The sequence below is a fragment of the Leucopleurus acutus genome (assembly GCF_964270905.1).
Source record: "Leucopleurus acutus genome assembly, chromosome: 2".
Taxonomy (NCBI): Eukaryota; Metazoa; Chordata; class Mammalia; order Artiodactyla; family Delphinidae; genus Leucopleurus; species Leucopleurus acutus.
In genome coordinates this window covers 83,551,810-83,574,316 of record NC_139143.1, presented here as the reverse complement: position 1 = coordinate 83,574,316, position 22,507 = coordinate 83,551,810, and the positions used below count along the sequence as shown (strand labels likewise).

General features: G+C 40.9%; 1 protein-coding gene across 1 annotated transcript; it reads left to right on the top strand.

Moving 5' to 3' along the window:
• Window positions 1-18,028: 18,028 nt before the first annotated feature.
• On the top strand, window positions 18,029-18,412 carry LCE7A (late cornified envelope 7A; the record flags this gene model as incomplete). Its single annotated transcript, XM_082858695.1, has 1 exon — window positions 18,029-18,412. One exon carries the CDS (start codon window positions 18,029-18,031, stop codon window positions 18,410-18,412), a length of 384 nt encoding a protein of 127 aa, XP_082714821.1.
• Between the last annotated feature and the right edge of the window lie 4,095 nt (window positions 18,413-22,507).

The window sequence follows — 22,507 nt, the reverse complement described above, 5'->3', positions numbered from 1 at the left end:
ATTCCCTGTGCTATATGGCATATCTTTGTAGCTTATTTTATACATAGTAATTTGTACCTCTTAATCCCATACCCCTATCTTGCCCCTCTCCCCTCCCCGCTCCCCACTGGTAACCACTAGTTTGTTCTCTATATCTGTGAGTCTGTTTCTGTTTTGTTATATTCACTCATCTGTTTTATTTTTTAGATTCCATATATAAATGATAACATAAGAGTATTTGTCTTTCTCTTTCTGACTTATGTCCATCCATGTTGTTGCAAATGGCAAAGGGACAGTATCAGGCTCTAGGAATGCAGAAGTGATGAAGTCCCTGTCATCAAGGAACTGTTTAATAGAGGAGATAGGACAGGAATTTAGGTCACCTTGACCTTGAGCAGCTTTAAAGGCTGTGAGAGGCTGTTGCCAAAAAAAATCTTGGCTCTCTGTGCACTGATGCTGAACAGAAATAAAGCGACAGAGATTTTGGAGGATAAGAGAGATGGCTTTATTCCTCTGCCAGGCATAAGGGAAGACACAGCAGGCTAGTGCCTCAAGAACTGTGCCCCCCCCCCCCCCAACCATTCAGGGAATTAGAGAAGATTTTATATGCGGGGCTTGCAGTCCAGGGTATATGATAAGGATCAAAGTAGTGAAGGTCTTGCATTCTTTTTCTCCTTGCATTATTTCAAAACAGTCATAGTTGGTGTCAGGCAGCCTGGTAATTGGGTCCATTTGTCTCTGGTTTATTGGCCTGTGACCTTCTTTCTGAAATGCAAAAGCTACAGTGGGTGATTGTTACAAGAGAGACCAGGTGCTTTGTGACCGCCTGGAGGGGTGGATTAGGGAGGGTGGGAGGGAGGGAGACGCAAGAGGGAAGAGATATGGGAACATATGTATATGTATAACTGATTCACTTTGTTATAAAGCAGAAACTAACACACCATTGTAAAGCAATTATACCCCAATAAAGATGTTAAAAAAAAAAAAAAGAGAGAGAGACCAGGGAATGTAAACACCAGGACTAGGATGTAATTTACATAAAGTTAGGGAGTGATAGGCACAGGATGTAATTTACATAGTGTCATGGAGTGGTAGGTTAAGCTTTGTGAAGTACAAATGTAGTTACAGACACTACAGATTAGTAACAGTGAAAATAAAACAAGGAGTGATTAACTTTTTCAGGCCAGGTTATGTTTCTTCTCTAGCCTGTTCACTGTTCCCTTTATTTCCCTTGTTCTCAGGAGAGGGGGGAAAAGAAACCTCACTTCCATTTTTATTGCAACAAGGCATCTACAAAGTTCATCCTCCAGAGGACGGAGGACTTGGATGTGGCTGGGAGACCAGGCAAGTCTCCATGAAGGAGATGGCATTGAGCTGGATGATGAAAGTCATGGGTGATGGGTGGGGGGTGGACAAGAAGGGTCCTCCTCAGACTTGCATAGTATTGACTTTGATCCTCCCCCTCCAGTCCTGGATAGAACTGTCATATCCCCATTTAGCCCCCTAGGGATGTAATCTAGGCTTGGTCAGTGTACCCACCTTCACTCAGGCCAATCTGAAGGCCCCAACCTTTTGGTCACTCACTCACATGGGTATCCCTTTGACCCACATCCAGCTGCGTGTAGCTGAGGAATCCAGCCCTGGGAATTGTGAAACATCCGGATAATCTGCTCCATGGTTGCCCTCAAGTAACATGTAGCCTGGAGGCTTTAATTGAGTAGGCATAAAAGGCTTCTTCCTTCCCAGCCCCACAGACCTCCAGACTCCTTCGGGATAAGTTGTCCACATGTCTTCCTCTAGGGTGAGGCTACATCTGGGTGGGTATACGTGTGGATATCTCTTACTCAGAGGCTGCTAAGGCAGCCCCATTTCCTCTTGTTTTTTTCCTAGGGAGTAGATACTCCAGGTAGGAGAGGTCTGGGGCATGGAGAAGGGAAGGGAAATGGATCCCTTTGGAAGACCCCAAATGATCTAACATGGGAGAAAGCCACAGAAGCTAGAGGGCCAGAGAAGTAGAGAAGGTATATGCAGGCTTAGGAACTTCAGGGCAAAATAAGACCAAGTGAAGAAAGGGTAGAGACTCGGACCTCCTTTACACTTGACCATGGTGGACATTGGCCTGGGAAAAGTGGACTATCAGCTCAACTAGGTTGCAGTTTTTGTTTTTCTTATTTAAGAAAAAAAATAAGTTATTATGGTTATTGATGAGTGGGACCCCTGGGAGTTCCCACCACGATTTGCTCCCCTTTCAAATCCATTTTCCCCTCCTGGGGTGGATTTTAGCAGGTTGTAAATGCTAGGTTCCCATGACAGCTCCAGCTCATGGAGAAGAGAAACAAACACTCAAGGCACCTGGGTCCCTGATCTAACCGAATGTTCTTTTTCCTTCCAGCTTCCACGGGCTAGCCAGGCAATGTCACAGCAGAAGCAGCAATCTCAGGAGACTCCAAGTGCTCTCAGATGCCCCCCTCCCCAAGGCCCAAATCCTTCCCTGTTCTCCTGCTCCGTTCCTTGCACTCCCTGTACAGGAGGCTGTAGTTCTGTTTCCCAAAGGACCTGAGATCAGAGCCCGGCTGGCTCTTGGAGGGCTCGCTGGAAGCCCCACGGCCTCAGGGGAGGCACAACCTACCACATCAAAGAGGAGAAGTGTTATGGAGTATTAAGGTCACTGGCCCAGAAAAGGGGACACGAGGACAGCTGCTCTTGCCCCACCCGGGTCTCCAGCACTCATTCGCTGGAAGCTCAGGCCCCTCCCTCTCATTTGGGCTGGGAAACACCTCCTGGCGCCCCTGCACTTAGGAGGCCAGAACTCTGCTAAGCTGTACTTCCACATCTGTCCTCCACCCACGCCTTCAGCTCAGCACCAACACAGCTGCTTTGGAGGTGCGGCTGCTGTGAACACTTGAGGTTTCTGCTCAGATGTGCTGAGACTTTTGCAGGTGGAGGCTGCCCCTCCTTCTTTCCTCCTAAGAGAACTGAGGATGTTTTAAAGAGACAGGTGGTTTGAGACTTACATCTGAGTTCTCAGCATCCTCACATCCATTGACCTGTGTCATCCCCCGATCCTAGCACTGAAGGCATCAATGTAATAAACATATGCTGAAAACCTACTGTGTACCAGGCTCTGTGTTCACAGATGTAAGTTGGAGATTTGTTTCTGGTCTAGAAAAGCTTACATTCTAGTGGGAGAAGCAATGTACACTCCAGACTGAAATATGTAGACTAATAAATATAATTTTAAGCTGATTGACATACTTATTTTTTTCTTACTTTGCATCTAAAAGAACTTAAAGGGGGAAAAAAAGTAAGAAAGGTCAAGGACAGCAGGGAGAGACTCATCCTGATGGTGTAGGTCAAAGGTAGCTTCCTGGGCCTTGGAAGGAGAAATTCAAAACATAGAGAGCACACCACTTGTGGGAGAGAAGAACAGGCTCCCCGGGGTAGGGTTGGAAGCATTTAAACAGGGCCTTTAAGGATAAGCAGACTTTGGTACTGGGGCTGGGCTGAGTAGGGAGGATCTTGCAGGTGGAAGATACAGCATAATGGAATGCAAGGCAAATGGGGTACTTGCCAATGACATGGATTTCAATTGGGCTGGATTGCCAGGTGTAGGATGATAATGTGGGACAGTTCATAACTCCAATTCCTTATGAAAACTCAAACCAACTGAATTTGCTGAACTTAAGGTTTAAAACTCCAGCTACCAAAAGATTATACCCAAGCTCAGAGTCTATCAGTCTGGGACTGGGGGGACCTGAGGTAAAGAAAGTATAGAGGCCTGGAGAGGCTTGAGGTTCAACTATGTTGCCTATCAGTATAAGTTTCGTGTGAAAATTTTAGCTGATTCTTATTTTCTGGGGGACACTGAAGTATTTTTGTAACCAAGTACCCAACCCAGTAGACTGTATTGCCCAGGCTCAGAGCAGAGTATCAGCCTGTCTATCATTTCCAATACACAGGATGCTTATTTCCATAGCTTAGCCACCCCCCCTATTGCTAGGACCTGATTTTGCCTCTGTTGTGAAATATTTATACCTAGTTGTATAGATATAGTATAATTATATATAATTATAATTTTAAACGTATAATTTTTTCTCATTAAACAAATGATACATACTTGTGTGTATGCAAGATATGTTAATGTAGATAAGCATAAGGAAGATGATCAAGACCAACCAAAAATCTTATCACCTAAAAATAACTACTGCTAATAATTTCATGGATCTATTTCCAAACTTTAAAACAATCACAAAATAAGATCATTTCAGAATATTGTATAACCTGCTGTTTTACTTAACAATGTAATTGTCAATGCTCTTCCATGCAAAAAAATATTGATCAACATTATTATACTCTATTGGATGAATACGCCATAAATTTATGTAACTAGTTCTCTGATATCTGGCACTAAAATTGTTTCCACTATTTTGCTGTTTAAACAACAGTAAATATATATATATATATATATATATATGTGTGTGTATGTATAAAATAATTTAGAATTGGAATTCTATTTTTAAAAATTTTTTATTGAAGTATAGTTGGTTTACAATGTTGTGTTAGTTTCAGGTCTACAGCAGAGTGATTCTGTTATATACATATATATTATATCCTTTTTCATATTTTTTTAAATTATGGCTTATTACAGGATATTGAATATAGTTCCCTTGGCTATACAGTAAGACCTTGTTTGTTTTACATATAGTAGTTTGTATCTGCTAATCCTAAACTCCTAATTTATCCCTTCCCCGCCCCCTTTCCCCTTTGGTAAACATAAGTTTGTTTTCTATGTCTGTGAGTCTGTTTCTGTTTTGTAAATAAGTTCATTTGTATCATATTTTAGATTCCACATATAAGTGATATCATATGGTATTTGTCTTTCTCCTTCTGACTTACTTCACTTAGTATAATGATCTCCAGCTCCATCCATGTGCTGCAAATTACATTATTTCATTCATTTTTTATGGCTGAGCAATATTTCATTGCATATATATACTACATCTTTTTTATCAACTCATCTGTCAGTGGACATTTAGGTTGCTTCCATGTTTTAGCTATTGTAAATAGTGCTGCTACAAACATTGGGGCGCATGTATCTGTTCGAATTAGAGTTTTCTCTGGATATATGCCTAGGAATGAAATTGTTGGAAATCTAGAATTGCCAAAGATTATAAAGTTATTTTATTTTATTTTTTTTTCAGACCCTCCAGGAAAATTGCATCTTGGTAGCAATTACAATGCCTCCATTTAAGAAAATCATTTTTGGGAAAAGGATGCCTTTTTTCAAGAGCAAGAGTGAGTACTATGTTAAAAAAAATTACCCTAGCTACAGAAAAAGAATCCCTCTTGTGAGAAGAAATACTTTCTGAGAAACTTGACAAGTATCTATCTATTTTACTGTCATGAAATTCATCCTTTTAAAAAAAGTTTAGATGCTTTCTCCCTTTGAAGGAAAAAGGATACTTTATATTGTATAAAGCAATGTCTTAGGAATTTTGATATACCATTGCTTAAGCTTCCATATTTAGTTGATAGGTTTTTAAATATTTTTGATTTTAGATATTCAGTTATGTCCATGTGAGAGATTTCTGGAAATGAAATCTCATTTTTCCCTAAGAAAAAAGCAAAATATAAACATTTGGTTGATTGTGCAAAGCTTAATGTGAAAGAATATTTTTTTTCTATTTTTAATTTCTGCTCTTTATTGAAAACAGACATTCACCAAGTCAAAACAAAAAAAATTAAGTTTTGACAGAAACAAATTTTCTTTGACAAGAGTACTAGTTAATTCCCTCCACTAATTGTTCAACTTACATAGTATTGCATTGACACACTGTTCAGTCTGTATCAAATTGACTTCAAAATTACATTGAAAATAAACTAGTAATTTGATCATTGTTTTTCTTCATAAAGGTCTTCATTTGGCATCTTCACATTTTCTAAATATGTCTGTACATCAGAAATGTCAATATTATAAATGTCTTTTTTGTGTTGCATTAGTATGGCTTTATTTTAATATCGTACACACAGTATACCTTTGTTTTATAGTAACAAATAACGAAAAACAAAGACTTCACATTTTGTGCAAAATGTGCTATATACGAAATCTTGGGCCAGCAAAAATAGGTGAGTGGTACCATCATTTTAGAATGTATCTAACTTTACACTCTTAATGAATATTAAATAGTTACACATTTTAAATATTTTCTACTTAGAAAAATTTTATGTTGACAGAGCATTGACATTTAATATGCCCTTTTATCTAATTTAAAAAAAATGTTAAATGCAGTATTGTATGGACTAAATAAAGAACATGTAAATAAAAAAAAAAAGAATGAAAGAAAGCAAGTTGCTAGATATTTTAAAGAGCTCCCCAAGGACTTTGAAAGGTCCCTGAGTGAAGGTTTCACGGCATTGTGTACCCTCTTCACCAGTCTGGATTCCAGCCTTACAACAATGGAGTTCTTGCAGGGGAACTGAGTTTGAGCCCAGTGATCTAATGCCAGGACAGCCCCTGCCTCAGAGTGCCCAGCTCTCCCTGGGTCTCCAGTCAGGATGGACGTGCCTCTCGTTTGCCTGGCTCTGTGATCAACCTCTAGTGAGGCTGGCCTAGCCCACTCCCTAGGTCTAACGTGCTTTCAGCAGCTCTTAGTTTACAACGTCTGCAGACCATATTTTATATTACTGGATCCTATACACTTCATGACATAGCACAAATAGTAATAAAAAGTCACTGTTTTTATTGATCTCTGTAAAGTTGTCACAAATAAAATATTAAAACAAAATCATCCTGAGGTGAAAGAAAGTATGTGGTGCTAATTTCCACTCTTATTTAGTGGAAGGCAAGAAATACTGCCTAAACTTGGCAGGTGAAGAAATAGAATTTTAGTTATAGTATTTAAAGTTATAGAGGTAGCCAATAGTAGTATGAAAAATAAAACCATGTCTAAATAAGGAGGAGGAAGGGAAGGGACAATGAACATGGACTTCATTCACTGTGTTTCATTGGGGGAAGTAAATAGGTCTGAAAGGTGACACATTTTTTCATATTACAACCTATTGAATCACTTGATTTTTAATTTTCATTTATATATATTACTTTTTCTAAAAATCAATCAAATCACATCCTAGTTTTACATCCCTGTATGAGTCCTAGGCCAAACTGTCCTTAACAGAGTGAGTGTTAAGTTCAGACCCCTGTCAGGTGGAACCCATTTCAAATCTCTGATAATTCTTGATTTTACTCAAGTTTCTATGCTTTTCTATGGCTCAGTTTCCTCATTTAGAAATAAAGTAAAATAAGAGTATCTGTTTCATGGGACTGTAGAGGGGATTATATATGATATTGTAGGTAACACGTTTTGACACACATGTTAGTTGTAATTTACATTTGGGGTGTACTCTATGTTTTAATAGGCTTTTTTATTTAACATAGTTTTAGATTTACAGGAAAGTTGCAAAGATAGTACAGAGAATTTCCCACGTCCCCTGTAACAGTTTCCCCTGTTGTTGAGATCTTACACTAGTATGGTACATTAATTACAATTAAAGAATAAATATTGATACATTATTATTAACTAAAGTCCATATCCATATTTTATTCAGATTTCTTTAATTTTTAACTCGTGTCTCTTTTGTGTTCCTGGATCCCATCCAAGACACCATATTACATTCTGTTGTCTTGTCTCCTTAGGCTCCTCTTGACTGTGACAGTTTCTTAAACTCTCCTTATTTTGGATGACTTTGACAATTTTGATGAGTACTGGTCCGGCATTTTTAGAACGTCTCTCAGTTGGGATTTGTGTGGTGTTTTTCTCATGATTAGAATGAGATTATGGGTTTGAGGGAGGAGGATCACAGGGGTAAAATGCCATTCTCATCATATCATATTACATATCATATCATCATATCAACGGTACATACTATCGACATGACGTCGCTGTTGATACTGACCTTGATCACCTGGATGAGGTAGTGTTTGTCAGGTTTCCAAACTGTAAGTTTACTCTTTTTCCTTTCATTTCTGTACTCCTCTCTGGAAGGAAGTCACTATATGCAAGCCCATTCAAAGGGGTAGGAAGTTATGCTCCATCTCCTTGAGTGGGCAATAGCTACACAAATTATTTGGAATTTTTCTGTAGGAAGATTTATCTGTTTCTCTCTGTTTCTCTCTCTCTCTTTCTCTTTATTTAAATTTATTCAATCATTTATTTATATCAGTAGGAACTCATAGATATTGGGTATCTATTTATTTTATACTTTGGGTTCTAATCCAATGCCAATTTATTTATTTTTTTGTTCATATTATTCCAGCTTTGGGAGCTCTTTCAATGAGCTCCAGTGTCCCTTTGGCTTAACCCCATTTGGATTCTTTTTTAAGCACTTCCTTGTTTTATGGCATTATAAGATGATCCAGGTTCATTTTGCATATTCTCTGCCCCAGTCCTAGATTCAGCTATTTGTCTTGTGAGCCCTGCTTTGTTTTATTAGGAAATTACATTATAAACCAAGATCTGGGTGTTGGTTGTGTTCACTGCTACTGGGGTGTCATTGCTTCTTGGCCTTCCCAGTGGATGGAGCTTTGAAATATACATGTGCATACTAACCAGTGTATAGGCACAGGTCTGCAATTCTTTCAATAGTTATCCATTGGTATCTATATTCAGCTGAAAATGAATTCATACTGATGACTTCAACTCTAATTCAGTATCTCATGGTTTATCCTAGCCTCTTTCTTTGTTCCTCTGTAATCGTCCACTCCAACAATGAGAAATTAGCTCCCACCATTTGCCACACATTCACTTATTTGTTCATTCCCAGTATGCAGGAATGGTATACTCTGTTTTGAAAACAAAGTTATGAAAGCCCAGAAGTAATTTCATGCTGTGCAAGCAATGTTTTTTCTTGCCTCTGGAGGCTATATAGACTATTGATTAAAGAGGAAAGAATGGTGAGCCAGGGTCCTTGAAGGTGGGTAAAGACGGGTCAGGATAGAGACCAGGCATCCTGAAGACCAAGGGACTAAACTGAAATGGACTGTCACTCCATGGGAGCTCTTTCAGCGAGCTCCAGTGTCCCTTTGGCTTAACCCCATTTGGATTCTTTTTTAAGCACTTCCTTGTTTTATGGCATTATAAGATGATCCAGGTTCATTTTGCATATTCTCTGCCCCAGACCTAGATTCCACTCCCCAGAAATCATCTGCTAAACATAGACTCTGCTCAGCTTCCTCCTCCCGCCATCCCGTCTTAGCAGACTCACTTCCCAGGAGCAAGCTCATCACATGGCTTGGGCATAAAGCATGAGATCACGGACACCCTGTGTGGGACTATAGGCATGAGAAAGCCTCATTCCATACCCAGGCACGGGTTAGGACCAGTTTGGATTCTCTCGATGAATCAGGGTAGGAGAGGACATAGCATCTCTGTCATAAAACTACATGTAGGAGATCAGAAAACAGTAGGGGACAGCCTATAGGTAGATCAAAGAACACAAGTATTAAATTTGTGACCTAAATAGTTACTATACCTCAGACTAATGATTAGTTCTGAACTTTCTGGTAGATAAAATCTAAAGAGACAAATTATCTGATATATATAGTCTTCAAGAGAAGGCTTGCCCTTCCTAACAATGGATTCTAAAAGGAATTGTTTGCAATGATCAGGGATACACTTAAAAACATTATTAGAACAAAATTACAGATGGAGGACAACCACTATTGTTTTACCTCCCATTGAGAAAAGCAAGTCAGATTAAAACAAATTCCTGCTTATTAACATGGCAGAGAGGGTCAACTGAGAGTATAAGGAAGCCTGAAAACAGAAGGTCTCACAGGTCTAGTCATAGCTTTGTTCACAAAGGATGTAACTCACCCATCTGTGAAACATGGATAATAAAAGTACCTCCATTCTTCATTCTGGTGTGAAATGATGCTCAAATAAGATAAAGGGGTCTAAATAAATCTATCTTACTGCTCTGTTAACCACCTGCTCAGGCTTCTTCTAACACCTAACAAGAACAGAACCTAAGTCCCAGACTGCTCTCTCTCTCTACAGATGCTCTGTCAATTCTCTCAAGTCCCTGAATTCTGACGGATCCCTCCTCCTCCCTTGAGCTTCAGTATGCCCTCTCGACATGGACCTGTGATGTCTCCATTCTTCTCCTTCTGATTGAAGTCCCAGAAGTTCTACCTTTATCTCTGACAGGTTCTCTCTGTCCTGCTTTGATTGCCAGTGGAGTAGAGGGATTGACATACTCTGAACCCCATACAAACTCAGTCCCTGCCTGGATCGAACACTAGCTCTACTCATTTTGCTAGTGCCTAGTTAATAAGTTTGCTCTCAGACCCTACAGGCAAATGATTTTTAGGGAACTTTCCTCATTGTAGCTTTATATAATAGCTCTGATATATGAGAGCCATTTTTCAAATATATGACTCCAATTAGCCCTGAATCTTTGCCTGATCCATCCCAATGTCCATTGTCACAGCTTGCAGCCTCAACCTATGCATGACTCATGGGGATATTTGGAGGAGATGGTGGTGGACCTGTTGGGGGCGGGAGGTGGGAAGAGTGTCGTGAAACCAGCTTTTCCCAGTCACTGACATGTTCTCATGATATTCATTGTTATTTATAAATCTTTAGAGAAATAAAAATATAGACCCTCAGCACTGAGTGACACTGAACTAGCCAAATAGTAATATAATAATACCAACAACAACACAAAAAGAAACAGCAACAATCTGTATTTATAGAGCACCTACTATGTACAACCTGACTTCTAACAACTGTATGCATATTATTTATACAATCATCACAACAGCTCTATGAAGTAGAAGTAATTTTTATCACCATTTTACAGATGAGTAGTCATAGTACAGAGAAGACAAGTGACAAGCCTAACGTTGTACAAATAATAAGTGATGGAACCTGGATTTGAAGCTGGGTGATCCGAGTGCAGATACTAGACATTTAACCCCTATGCTGTGCTCCCAAGAAGATCGCTCCCCCTCTGCCCACGCCAAACATAAACACTGGGTGAAGTCAATTGACCTTAAGTGTCATCATAATTCTGCCTCTGTTTTAACTCTGTGAAATGACTTATCTGATCCTTCAACTCTCATGTGTGAAATGAAACCATATAACCAAGCCAAACAACACATTTTATTTGCAGTTAATTCACTCATTCAACAAATAAATAAGTACTGACTCTATGTCAAGAACGGTTTTCGAGGTATTGCCATTATTTCTTTATTACCTGATCTCATGCATTTATTAGATAAAATTTTCTAACAAAAATAACAGAAAGGAAATGACCTACTTTGTGAGGTAATGAGTTCTCCAAATAAAAGCATTTCATTTCAGGCCAGAAAGCATTAGGCATATGGGAGAGGGGATATAAGCACCTGACTAGGTGTTTGCTAAGACCCCTCCAAGGCGGAATGAGTTTGTGGGTTGACAGTGCTCCTTACATCTTTTAACTGCCTGTGAAGATCCCTGGAGGAGCTTGGAGGAAGGGATTAAGAGGCTGAGGAAACACTGCTGCCCGAAGGTTCTAGGGCTGACTTTCATTCTATGGTACTACCATACATACATACTACACTTTAGGACGGTATTTCCCAAACTAGCAGAATCACCCAGAGCATATTTAAACAATGTAAATACTTAGGACCCACTCCTCAGAGATTATAACTCAATAGGTCTTAATTGGGAACCAGGAATCTGCATTTTAACAGTGCTTCCCAGATAGCTCAGATGCACAGAAGGTGTAGAGTCTCTGATCTATAACAGCACCAAGATCAAGACTGAAAGAATTCTTTCCTTGCTTCATGCAGTTCCTTGCTGGGTCCCTATTATTCTTCAGCCCAGAACTGTGTGATCTTCACTTGCTCATAAACTTTCCAATATTCAGTTTTTCCATAGGCAGTAACACCTAACTCACAGTGTTGTTCAGAGGAGAAAGTAAAACCTGTGAAATGTAAGACAAATGTGGGGGAATGTGAGGGACTCCCCTTGTGGGACTACTATCTCTAAAGTATGAATGGCTTAGAACTATGGGTTCACAGACTGACAGAGCAGAAAGTCCTGATGCCACAAACTGAGCAACTTGCCTGAGGCTTCTTAATGCCTGCCCCCTATCCTCTTACATTTTATAGAACTGTCCTTCCTAGGTAAAGATAACCCTCCTGATCCAACTGGAAGCTGGCTTTTCAGTGAGGGGTGGTGTTACCATCCCTGCCTTTTCCTTAAGATGCGTTAATTGCAAGCTGAAAGATACAATCTACTGGGTTATCTCTTTTTGACACAGTGGAGAGAATGATGGTGAAGTCTTTAGCATGTGGTTGTGATGAGCCAGAGATATTATGTGTACAGCAGTCACTAAGTATGGGAGGATGGTGGAGCCAAAGATCTGTTCTGTTCACCTTGGTGAACATCAGAAGAGAGGGATGAAGTTATACAAGAGCAGGAAAGCTCTGTTGCTATAGGTTGTGGTGTCTCATTTCTTGGAAGATTTATAAATATCTTCTTGGGATCATTGCCTGGAGGAGAAGCATAGGCAAGGTGATCTCTCTGCATCCTTTCTGATCTTAGGACTAAAAGGCATCATTTGATGGTGACATTTGTAAATACAAGCTGCAGTAAGAGGTCTTAGTTATTGCTCCACTCACTGAGGTCAACTGAGGGGCCAGGGTAGAGCCCAGGATTCAAAGAGGGATGCTTACATTTGTTACCACAACAACCATCAAAGATGACCAATCAGAAAGTCACTCAGGTCCTAATATGATCAAGCAGCCCCTAAGCACAGAGGTCTCATCATTACCTCAGAGATCAAGATAAAAACAACACAAATAACCACACTCACTTTACAAGTGAAGACACTGAGGCCTGAAAGAGGCAAGTGACCCACAGCTGGTCAGTGTCAGGACTGGGCCTGTGCCTCAGGGATGACCTACTACTTCATTCTAAGGGAGTTTTCTACAGTTGGAGAATTTAGAGAAAGGAGGGGTCGTAATACTGGCACCAGATGACACTGGTGTGTGTTCCCCAATACCACAGGAATAGGACTCAGCAGCCAGGGAATACTTGGGACTGCAATAAAGAATGATGTTTGTACTATACCTACAGCTTACAGAACCCCACTCAATGCTGGTGTTGGTTTCTTCATTCAAACCACCATCCTATACATGGTGGGCCTACGTCTCTAGTTGACACTCTACAGACAGGGGCGGGGGATTGGCTTTTGTGACCATGTCACAGAAGTCATGGGGTTGTGTTATGCTGAGCAGATCTTGTCCCTTTCTTCCATCCACTAATTGGGATGGTCTCAGACCCCCAGGGCCAAGTCATTGAACATGGGTTATGACTGTTCCTTCCACCCCAAGGAAAGCACAAGCAGCATGGGTCCTTCAGTAATGCGGGTGTGAATCCCACTGCCCTTGAAAGGACCATGAATCCTCTCCCAGTGCAGTTTGCCAGAGTCAGACCCACATGTCTGCCTGCCAATTGGGATTCTGTCCCATAGGAGGACTGTTCAAAGATCTGACCACTCAAGTCAGAAAGAAGATCCTTATTTTCCTTTATTTCATCACTTAGGAATTAGCTTGATAAGAATCTCATGCATACCAATGCTGGCCTGATTGGTACCTCACCCTTCCATTAAGGGCACACCCAAGACAGCAGGAATCCAGAGCACGCTTGAATCCTCAGGCAGGCAGGATGGTGAGGAAGTGCTTGGGCAGATGAGGATAGAGTCAAGGAATATATGAGGTCCAGACAGCCCTCGAGGAAGAGAAGACCCTCCAGTCACCTTCCAACCAGTCCCTCTGTCCACAAGCTCATTAACAAAGAGCTCCCCCGAGTCCAGCTCTGATCCTCACATCAGATTTGTAGCCTGGTTGTCACCATAGACTTCAGCTTAAGTAACCAAATCAAGGCATCTAAGGCCACCTAACCCAAGTAATCTTTCTAAAATAAAAATCTCATCATGTCCCTCCTTTGATTAAAAGGTCAAGGAGGACCCAGTTGTCTCTAGTCAAAAGATTTTAGGCAGCATGATCTAGTTTTCAGATGAAATTGATTGTTTGCCTCTAATACATAAAGCGGGTAAAGGTGCAATGACTCTATTGCAACAGGGGGTAAATGGAAGGTCCAGATTGCTGTCTGCTCAGGCTCCCCCTCTCAGGTAGCCCAAATTGTCAAGAATTTAGGATAAACGATCATTTAAAATCTGACTCAAAGTTTTTAGGAACCCCCATATCAGTAGAATGGTGAGGGAAAGGAAGGAAACTAAAATGTATTTTCAATGTACTACTTGTCAAACATTATTTGCATTATTACACTAAATAGCTCTATGAGATTCTTATGGTTAACTCTATTTTACAGGTTAAAAAAGAAAAAGAGAGACGAGGCTCAAAAATATTAAATAACATACCCATGGTTCAAAGGCCAGTGCCCCAATTCCAAGACTCATCTTCTTCCAGCTTCTGTGCATGCAAAGACATGAAACTGACACGTAGACAAGGGTGGAGGCAGGGAGGGAGGGCTGGAAGCACCCCCAGAGCAACAGAGCAACTCATACTGTTTGCAGGTGTGGCTCTCTGAAGAGGTGATGTTTGCACAACCTGGGTAACAGGGTTCCAAAGGATATAATTTTGGAAGCTATTAAGCTATAGGCTAAAGTAAACAACCCAGCAAGTAAAGCTCTTAATGCTCTGGACCTTCCCTTCCTTTCTGTCCAGTTAGTGTCCCACTTCTTGCTTTTATCCAATAGTATGGCTACTCTGTTTCCAGAAAAGATCAAGCCCTTTCACATCTCCGTGCCTATGCATGTGTTCTGCTTCCCTCTACCTAGAATGCCTGTTTCCCTCTCACCCCCTGACTAACTTGCACTCTGTTTTTGAGCCTCAGTCTTGTTTTATCTGTAACGTGGGATTAACAGCAAGGAACTCAAGAAATAATGTGTTGGAATAATGAAAATAACATGTTTGATGGATGAGAGGTTGAGAATAAATCTTAATTCCCTTCCTTTCTCTCATATCATCCCACTTGTATCATTCATTCCTTAAGGGCAAAGAAGTATCTTAATCTTTGAATTCACAAAATCCTGCACCTAACAGGTACTCAGTGAAAAATTAATGTCATTAAAATGGTCATTTCAAAGTTACTGCAAGAAAGGAGTTTCTGTTGGGATAAATAATTTTTCATTATTGAAACAGTAATTCATTGATGATTTTGGATCAATACAATAGAACAATGTTTTCCAACCTTTGAAAATTATTTGTAATATTTTAGTGGGGGCCATGCAAAGAAGGAGCATAATTTTGCCCATCCCACAGATCTGGGCTTCAATAGCTCACACTCTTAGATAGAAGGGACACGATTAAGCAAGAGTCACATATATACACAATACTCTCTTTTGTCACAACCAGACAAGTTAAATAATTTCCTCTAATAAGTGGGATGAAATAACTAGACTATATGGAGTTGCTTCTTCATCATGTGGCTTACCTTGCAATGCTTCACATCCTCACATACACACCAGCCATCATCTTTCCCCTCTTCATCAAGTTCACCACTGCTCCCAACCTCAGATAAAATAAGTTCAGGGAAAACAGCAAACCAGGAAAGGTAGCACTTGGATGTTAATCCTTGGAGGTCTGATGCTCATAAATGCAAATACACACTTGAAGATGTACTGAGACCATCTGGTCCAGTCTCCTCTGAAACCCAGGGGGAGTAACAGAGCCAGGACTAGATTCCTGACTTCCATTGTCAAGTTCTCGTGGTTCGTTTTCATTGATGACTTTATCCTGGGAGCAGCCTCCCACACCCGACCCATTTGCTTGCTGCTAACCTGGTCTCCCAGGTACTCTCTCTCCAGGAGTGAAAGGAGAGAGACTTTTGTCTCAACCACTGCTCATTAATTCACTGAGCAAATACTTTTTGAGCACTTACAAGATGTCAGGCACTGTGTAGGTGCTGAGGATAAAGAGTGAACCAGCAAACACTGACATTTCACTCTATCCAGGATGACAGATATAGAAAAATAAATACAAGCATGGTGTTATGAGAAATACAGTAAACTGTGGCAGCATTTCATAGGAGATACAAGGATTCAGAGCAAAGGAATAGGGACAGGCATTAGAAAAGAAAAGGAGCTGATCCTTCTCCAACACAGGAAGTCACAAAGGATGGTTGCAGGCATGAGTAGACTTGGTGGTAGGAAGTGGAGTACTTTACACTTGACGGGTGCTGTTTACCCCATGAAGTAGGGGCAGTATCATCTATCTAGAGGCAGCATCAAGTGTTTCAGAGGTACAAGAGAGGAGGAAAGGCATGATGTGTGTGCGCAGTAAATTCAGAGAAGTATACAGGATTGCCAAGCAGTATTTTGGGCTCAACCAGGTGGATGCTTATGATCTTAAGATAATGCCAACTTTCCAAAGGATCTGTTTTTGTTTTGTTTTTAATTTTCATAGCAGCTAGGCATAGCAGGGCAGATTCAGCCAGGGTTTGGGTTTTGTCCGTCAAGTGCATTAACAAGCTGAAGGGGCAAGAGAGTTTATTATATTGGCCAAAGAGTGGTTGAAATGATGAACTAAGAAAAGCAAACTAGGAAAGGTTGCTGGTGGGCAGGGCTCTAGTAGGTTCCAGTGGATATAATGAAGGAAGTTGGAAACAAGGAACTGTGATCAAAGAAAGAGGTGGCTGGATTCATGGTCTCAGAGAGTTAGGAGATCTGCCTTCTAGTTCAGACTCTGCAGGACTCAGAGCATCTCCTTCATCTGCTCTGGCTTTCAGTTTCGTCATCCATGTGTGGAGGGTAAATAGTGGCTGGAAATCCTTTCCAGCTGGGCTTTTCTATGAGTCTACATTGTTGGTCAATGTTTTAGGCACTTTGGGATCTGAATCAGATACACTGAGCCTTTGATTGTGGCCCAAGTGTGCTTGGATTATTGGTCCCAAACCTGTTGATCGAGTTTTCAGAAACTCCTTCATATGTTCGAGTGACCCAACTTTTGTGGCTTTAGATTTTTATCTCAAGCATGAGTTGGGTTCCTCCAGAAACCCTAAATTCAATCCCGAAGCTGCGCCATTATAAACTCCCTTATAAATCACGATCTTCTCATCTTTATGGAAATAATTCCGGGGTTTATGGAGGGGAGGGATGCTCTGGAAAGATACTCATGAACATCCAATAGTGACCCAGTGTGACAAAGTGACGGAGCCACTTGAATGTGGGAAATTGTCATCATAACCACCTGGTTGAGAACAGCTTTCACATGATTTATTCCCTTGAGTTAGGTGCAGGATATGTATAAAAGACGTCAGATCACACTATCTCCTCATTGCATTTGACATATCATCACTTGCCCAAGGGTAGAAGAACAAGGTGAGTGTCCTCATTGATCTGATGGCAATTTGGGGGTGGCTGTGACTGCCACACATCAGCTGAATGGGACAGGTTGGAGAGAATGGGAACTACCTGGTAATTGCAGGAAGATAAGGCTCATGAAGATCATTGGTGTGGCTCAGAAGTAGCAATCCTAGGGGGGATAAATGGTAACCAGAGATTGGGCCAGTGGTGGGGGAGACTACTTGGTAGGACAAGAGACAGCCACACAGGGCTGAAGGTAGAGCCCATGATGTAAGAATGAAAAGAAGGGAGATGATGAAAACAGGTGGAGTGACCATGGGCTGAGGCTAAACATGTGGTTTCTAAAATGCATAAACCAGATAATGTTATAAAAAAAACTTACGATTTTTGAAACTGCCTAGTGCCCTATGTTACTGCCTTTAAAGTCAGGAGTCGTAGGAGAACCAGGACAGGTAGGAGAAGGTGTTACCAAAGTCTAACTTACCAACTGCCTGATTTCTCCTATGCCAGGAAAGTAGAGCTACTCTGCTGTAAAGACATGGGCCCTGGAACCACAAAATCAATTACAGAACTTCAGACTCCATAGGAAAAATACTGATACAAATGAGATTTATAATCACTGAACTTTTGAAATATCTGCATTGCTTTATAGAGCAACTGAACATTTCCCAAGATGTCCTGCCAACAAAACCAGCAGAAGTGCCAGCTCCCTGCCAAGTGCCTCCCCAAATATCCACCCAAGCACCCCCCAAAGGCTCCTCAGGCCCTGGCTCCCTGCCCCCCTCCTGCCCCTTCCTGCTGTGTCCCCAGCTGCTGTATTTCTGGCTTTGGAAGCTGCTGCTCTCTGGTGTCCCACCGGTTTCCAAGTGTCTACCTATGCCAGCCCCAGCCTTCCAACTGCTGTGAGGTGGAACCCTCCGGATGTTCCAGTTGCTGCCATAGTTTTGGGGCTACAGCTGATCTGCAACCTTGGAGGAGCAAAAGAGCCACAGCCAAAGAACAGTCTGGAGCTGACATCACTTCTCACTCTCGGTTTTATTCGTCCCTCTCCTCCTGAATTAAGCTGCCTAGATGTGTACATGATGGATTCCTCTTTTTCCTGAAAATCTCACACTTCCTGGCCTTAGCTCTGGTCCTAGGTCAAGAAGACCTGAACGCTGGAGAAAACTCTACTTCCCAAAGCCTTATCAGTGTGCACAAATAAAGCTTATCTTTCCCGGCACCCAAAACTAATTAGAGTTTGTTGATTTCCCCCATCCTCAGCTTTGAGGAGCTTCCAGGAACCTGGATTCCTTAAGCAGATTCCCACAAATAGCCACCAGATGGGAAATTCCCTCTAGGTAGACCCTGGGTCTGAGCAGCCTGAGAGGGCTGTGAAAAAAATATCCAGAGGGGAATAAGAAGGGGATGTTCCCAAAGTATCAGTGACCCTGTTCCACTGCTATTGCCACATTTGCCACCATCACTGAAATTTCTTCCTACTCATAAAGGACACGATACTTCCCAGTCCCAGAACTTAGCCTCCAGATCATTTTTATTTGGGGGAATCACATGCTTAAGAAGGAAAAGCCACAGGGGTACATGTAGTTTTCAGATCTCAGTTCAAAAAGCCATGAAAAGCTCTCTCCTTGAGTGAATCCTCCTGACTGAGTCCCTCACGCCTTCTCTTCACACAGGCGCCAGAATCTGGTGGGAATGTACACCATGGTCCAGTGAGCATAATACCCCCGAGAGACATTTGGGCCTTGGTGTTGCTATCCACCCTATGTGGTTTCTTTTCCTCCTCTATTTAATGGGACAAATGCCATGGGTTGGGGGGCAAGTTCTCAAGGTACTTTTTCCAACCCAACAGTGGGCCATAGGCAACAGCAATGCTCTGTCCATCCTTCAGGACTATGGTTCTTTTTTAAAATTTTTGTTTTATATTGGAGCATAGTCGATTAACAATGTTACATTAGTTTCAGGTGTGCAGCAAAGTGATTCAGTTATACATGTATCTCTTCTTTTTCAAATTCTTTTCCTATTTAGGTTATTACAGAATATTGAGCAGAGTCCCCTGTGTTCTACAGTAGGTCCTTGTTGGTTATCTATTTTAAATATAGCGGTGTGTACATGTCAATCCCAAATTCCCAATCTATCCCTCCCCCCTCCTCCCCCTGCCCCAGTAACCATAAATTCGTTCTCTAAGTCTGTGAGTCTGTTTATGTTTTGTAAATAAGTTCATTTGTATCATTTTTTTAGATTCTGCATATAAGCAATATCATACGATATTTGTCTTCTTCTGTCTGACTTACTTTACTTAGTATGATAATCTCCAGATCCACTCATATTGCTGCAAATGGCATTATTTCATTCTTTTTTATGGCTGAGTAATGTTCCATTGTATATAGGTACCACATCCTCTTTATCCATTCATCTGTCAATGGACATTTAGGTTGCTTCCATGTCTTGGCTATTGTAAACAATGTTGCAATGGACACTGGGGTGCATGTATCCTTTTGAACCATGTTTTTCTCCAGATATATGCCAGGAGTGGGATTGCTGGATCATATGGTAGCTCTGTTTTTAGTTTTTTTGAGAAACCTCCATACTGTTCTCCATAGTGGCTGTACCAATTTACATACCTCCCAACAGCGTAAGAGGATTCCAGTTCTTCCACACCCTCTCCAGCATTTACTGTTGGTAGATTTTTTGATGATGGTCATTCTGACTGGTGTGAGGTGATACCTCATTGTAGTTTTGATTTGCATTTCTCTAATAATTAGTGATGAGCACAAAAGCATAATATTAAAATGGCCAAGACAATTCTAAAAACCAGGAGTAATTTGCAGGGACTAGTTCTACTAGATATTATATATTTATAATATATTATGAAGCTGTTATATAGATAGTGTGGTACTAGACCATGAATACACAGACAGATCAATAGGACTCAATGGGAAGCTCAGAGCTGGGACCAAATATATAGGGGAAATTAATTAAGTATCAGGTAAATTGCATAACTGGGCAGTTTCCAGAAAAAGAAATATTATGGCTCCCAAGCATAATGAAAGAAAATTGAGCTGACTTACTAAGAAAAACTCACACCTACTCTGAAATATCAGTTTTAACTTATCAGGTTGATAGAGCACAATTAGTTTAATAATGAATTCATTGTGTGAGTTTGTGGGGAAATATGCAGTTTTACACATTGTGAGGAATGATGTAAATTGGTGAAACATCCGTGGAAGAAAAATTGACAACGTCTCTCAGTTTTATCTTTTGAGGAAGCAACTGCACTTAGGGAAATGTATGCTATATCCATTCTCCCCGAGGCACGATGTATGTACAGTGTGTCACCACAGCATTGTTTGCAAGAGCTCAAATTGGGAATTCCCATGTGTCTCTAGATTATTATTCAGACAGCAAACTGAATGAAGATACTCTTTATGTACCGGAATGGAATGATCCCCAACATGAGAAAAAGCAGTGAGCAAAACAATGTGGAGTTTCTCTTATTTTGTTAAAAGAAGGAAAGGTATACATGTTTGTGTGTGGCTTTTAGCATATAAAATACCCCTGGAAAGATATTTGAGAAACTGATTGCTATTGGATGAAGGGATTGGAGTAGCAGGGGGAAATTGCACTGTGTATCCTTTTTACCTTTTGGATTTCAAACCAAATAAATATATGATAATAATGGATAATATCAAAGGAGAAGTACAGGAAGCTGGACCTCAGGGACCTGAACCCAGAAGTGAGAGACCACAAGGATTTGCTCCATTACAGAGCAAACTGGCCTCAATTTTCTCATCACCAATAAATTTAGCTCCTATAACTAAAGAAGATGGTCATAATCATCCCTAATTTTGATGACAGAGGCAAAAAAAATAAATAAATAGGAGGTAGGAGTGGGGCTGTGAAGGGACACATTCTGTTAGTTTGGATGATGTTTGGAGAACAGACTTTAAAAACAGGTTTCTCACCTTGTGCAAATGAAGTTCGGAGTTATAGCAGAGACCACACCCCACACACAAAAAAGTAACTAACAATCAGCATTCATGCATTCAACCAACATTGTTTATTCCCTATATGTCAGAGACTATTCTAGAAGCTTGAGGTGAGTCCGTGCGAAAAAAAAAAAACTTTGCCCATTTGGAGGTGACATTTTGGTGAGAGAAGAAAGACAATAGACAAAAACAGAGCAAAGAAATTATACGTAGAGTATATTGTATGTATACAAAAAGTGTTACCTAGGAAAAGAAAGTAGAACTGTATAAAGGTGATTGGAGTGAGGGAAAGAGTAGCAGATTGTAATTTTAATTAATTAATTAATTAATTAATTGGGGGTATAGTTGTTTTACAGTGTCGTGTTAGTTTCTACTGTACAGTGGAGTTCCCTGTGTATACAGCAGGTTCTTATTAGTTATACATATTAGTGTATACATGTCAATCTCAGTCTCCCAGTTCATCCCACCCCTGACCTCCACCCCTTCTTTCCATATGTCCATATGTTTGTTCTCTACATCCGTGTCTCTATTGGCAGATAGTAATTTTAAATAGGAAGATGAGGGTGTAATATCTCACTTATAAAGCCACATTTAAGCAAAGACTTGAAGGAAGCAAGGGAGTTAGTGATGAAGATCTCTTGGGGAGACTATTCCAGCCAGTACAAGCAAAGGGCCCTAGGTGGAGGGATGTGGTGTTTATGCTGAGCTAGAAATGAATAAAATAGAGTCCTTACCCCCCCAAGGGATCCTTGTTTCTCCCATGTTTAGAATCCCTCAGTGGCTCCCATTGTCCTCAGGTTAAATCCAAACCCTTTCCCATGGCGTATAAGGCCCTCATCGGTACAGCGTCCACCCTTTCTCCTTTCTCCCCGCTGTGCTCCAGCCACACCGAGCTTCTCTCCTACACAGGACACCTCCATGTTCCACTCTCTATCTCCCGTTGCCACCCAATCCCTGCCTAAACATCACTCCTTCCGGAAAGCATGCCAGACCCCAAACCCGACCCCATGTGCTCCCTTGACAACCTGTGCTTCCCCTGCCATCATTCTCATCACACAGTACTGACGCCGTCTACTGTCTCTACACCGCATTAAAAGAGCTTTGAGAATGTCAGCTATTGAGCTTGTACACTTCATGTTCATGATGGAGCCTGGTAGACAGTA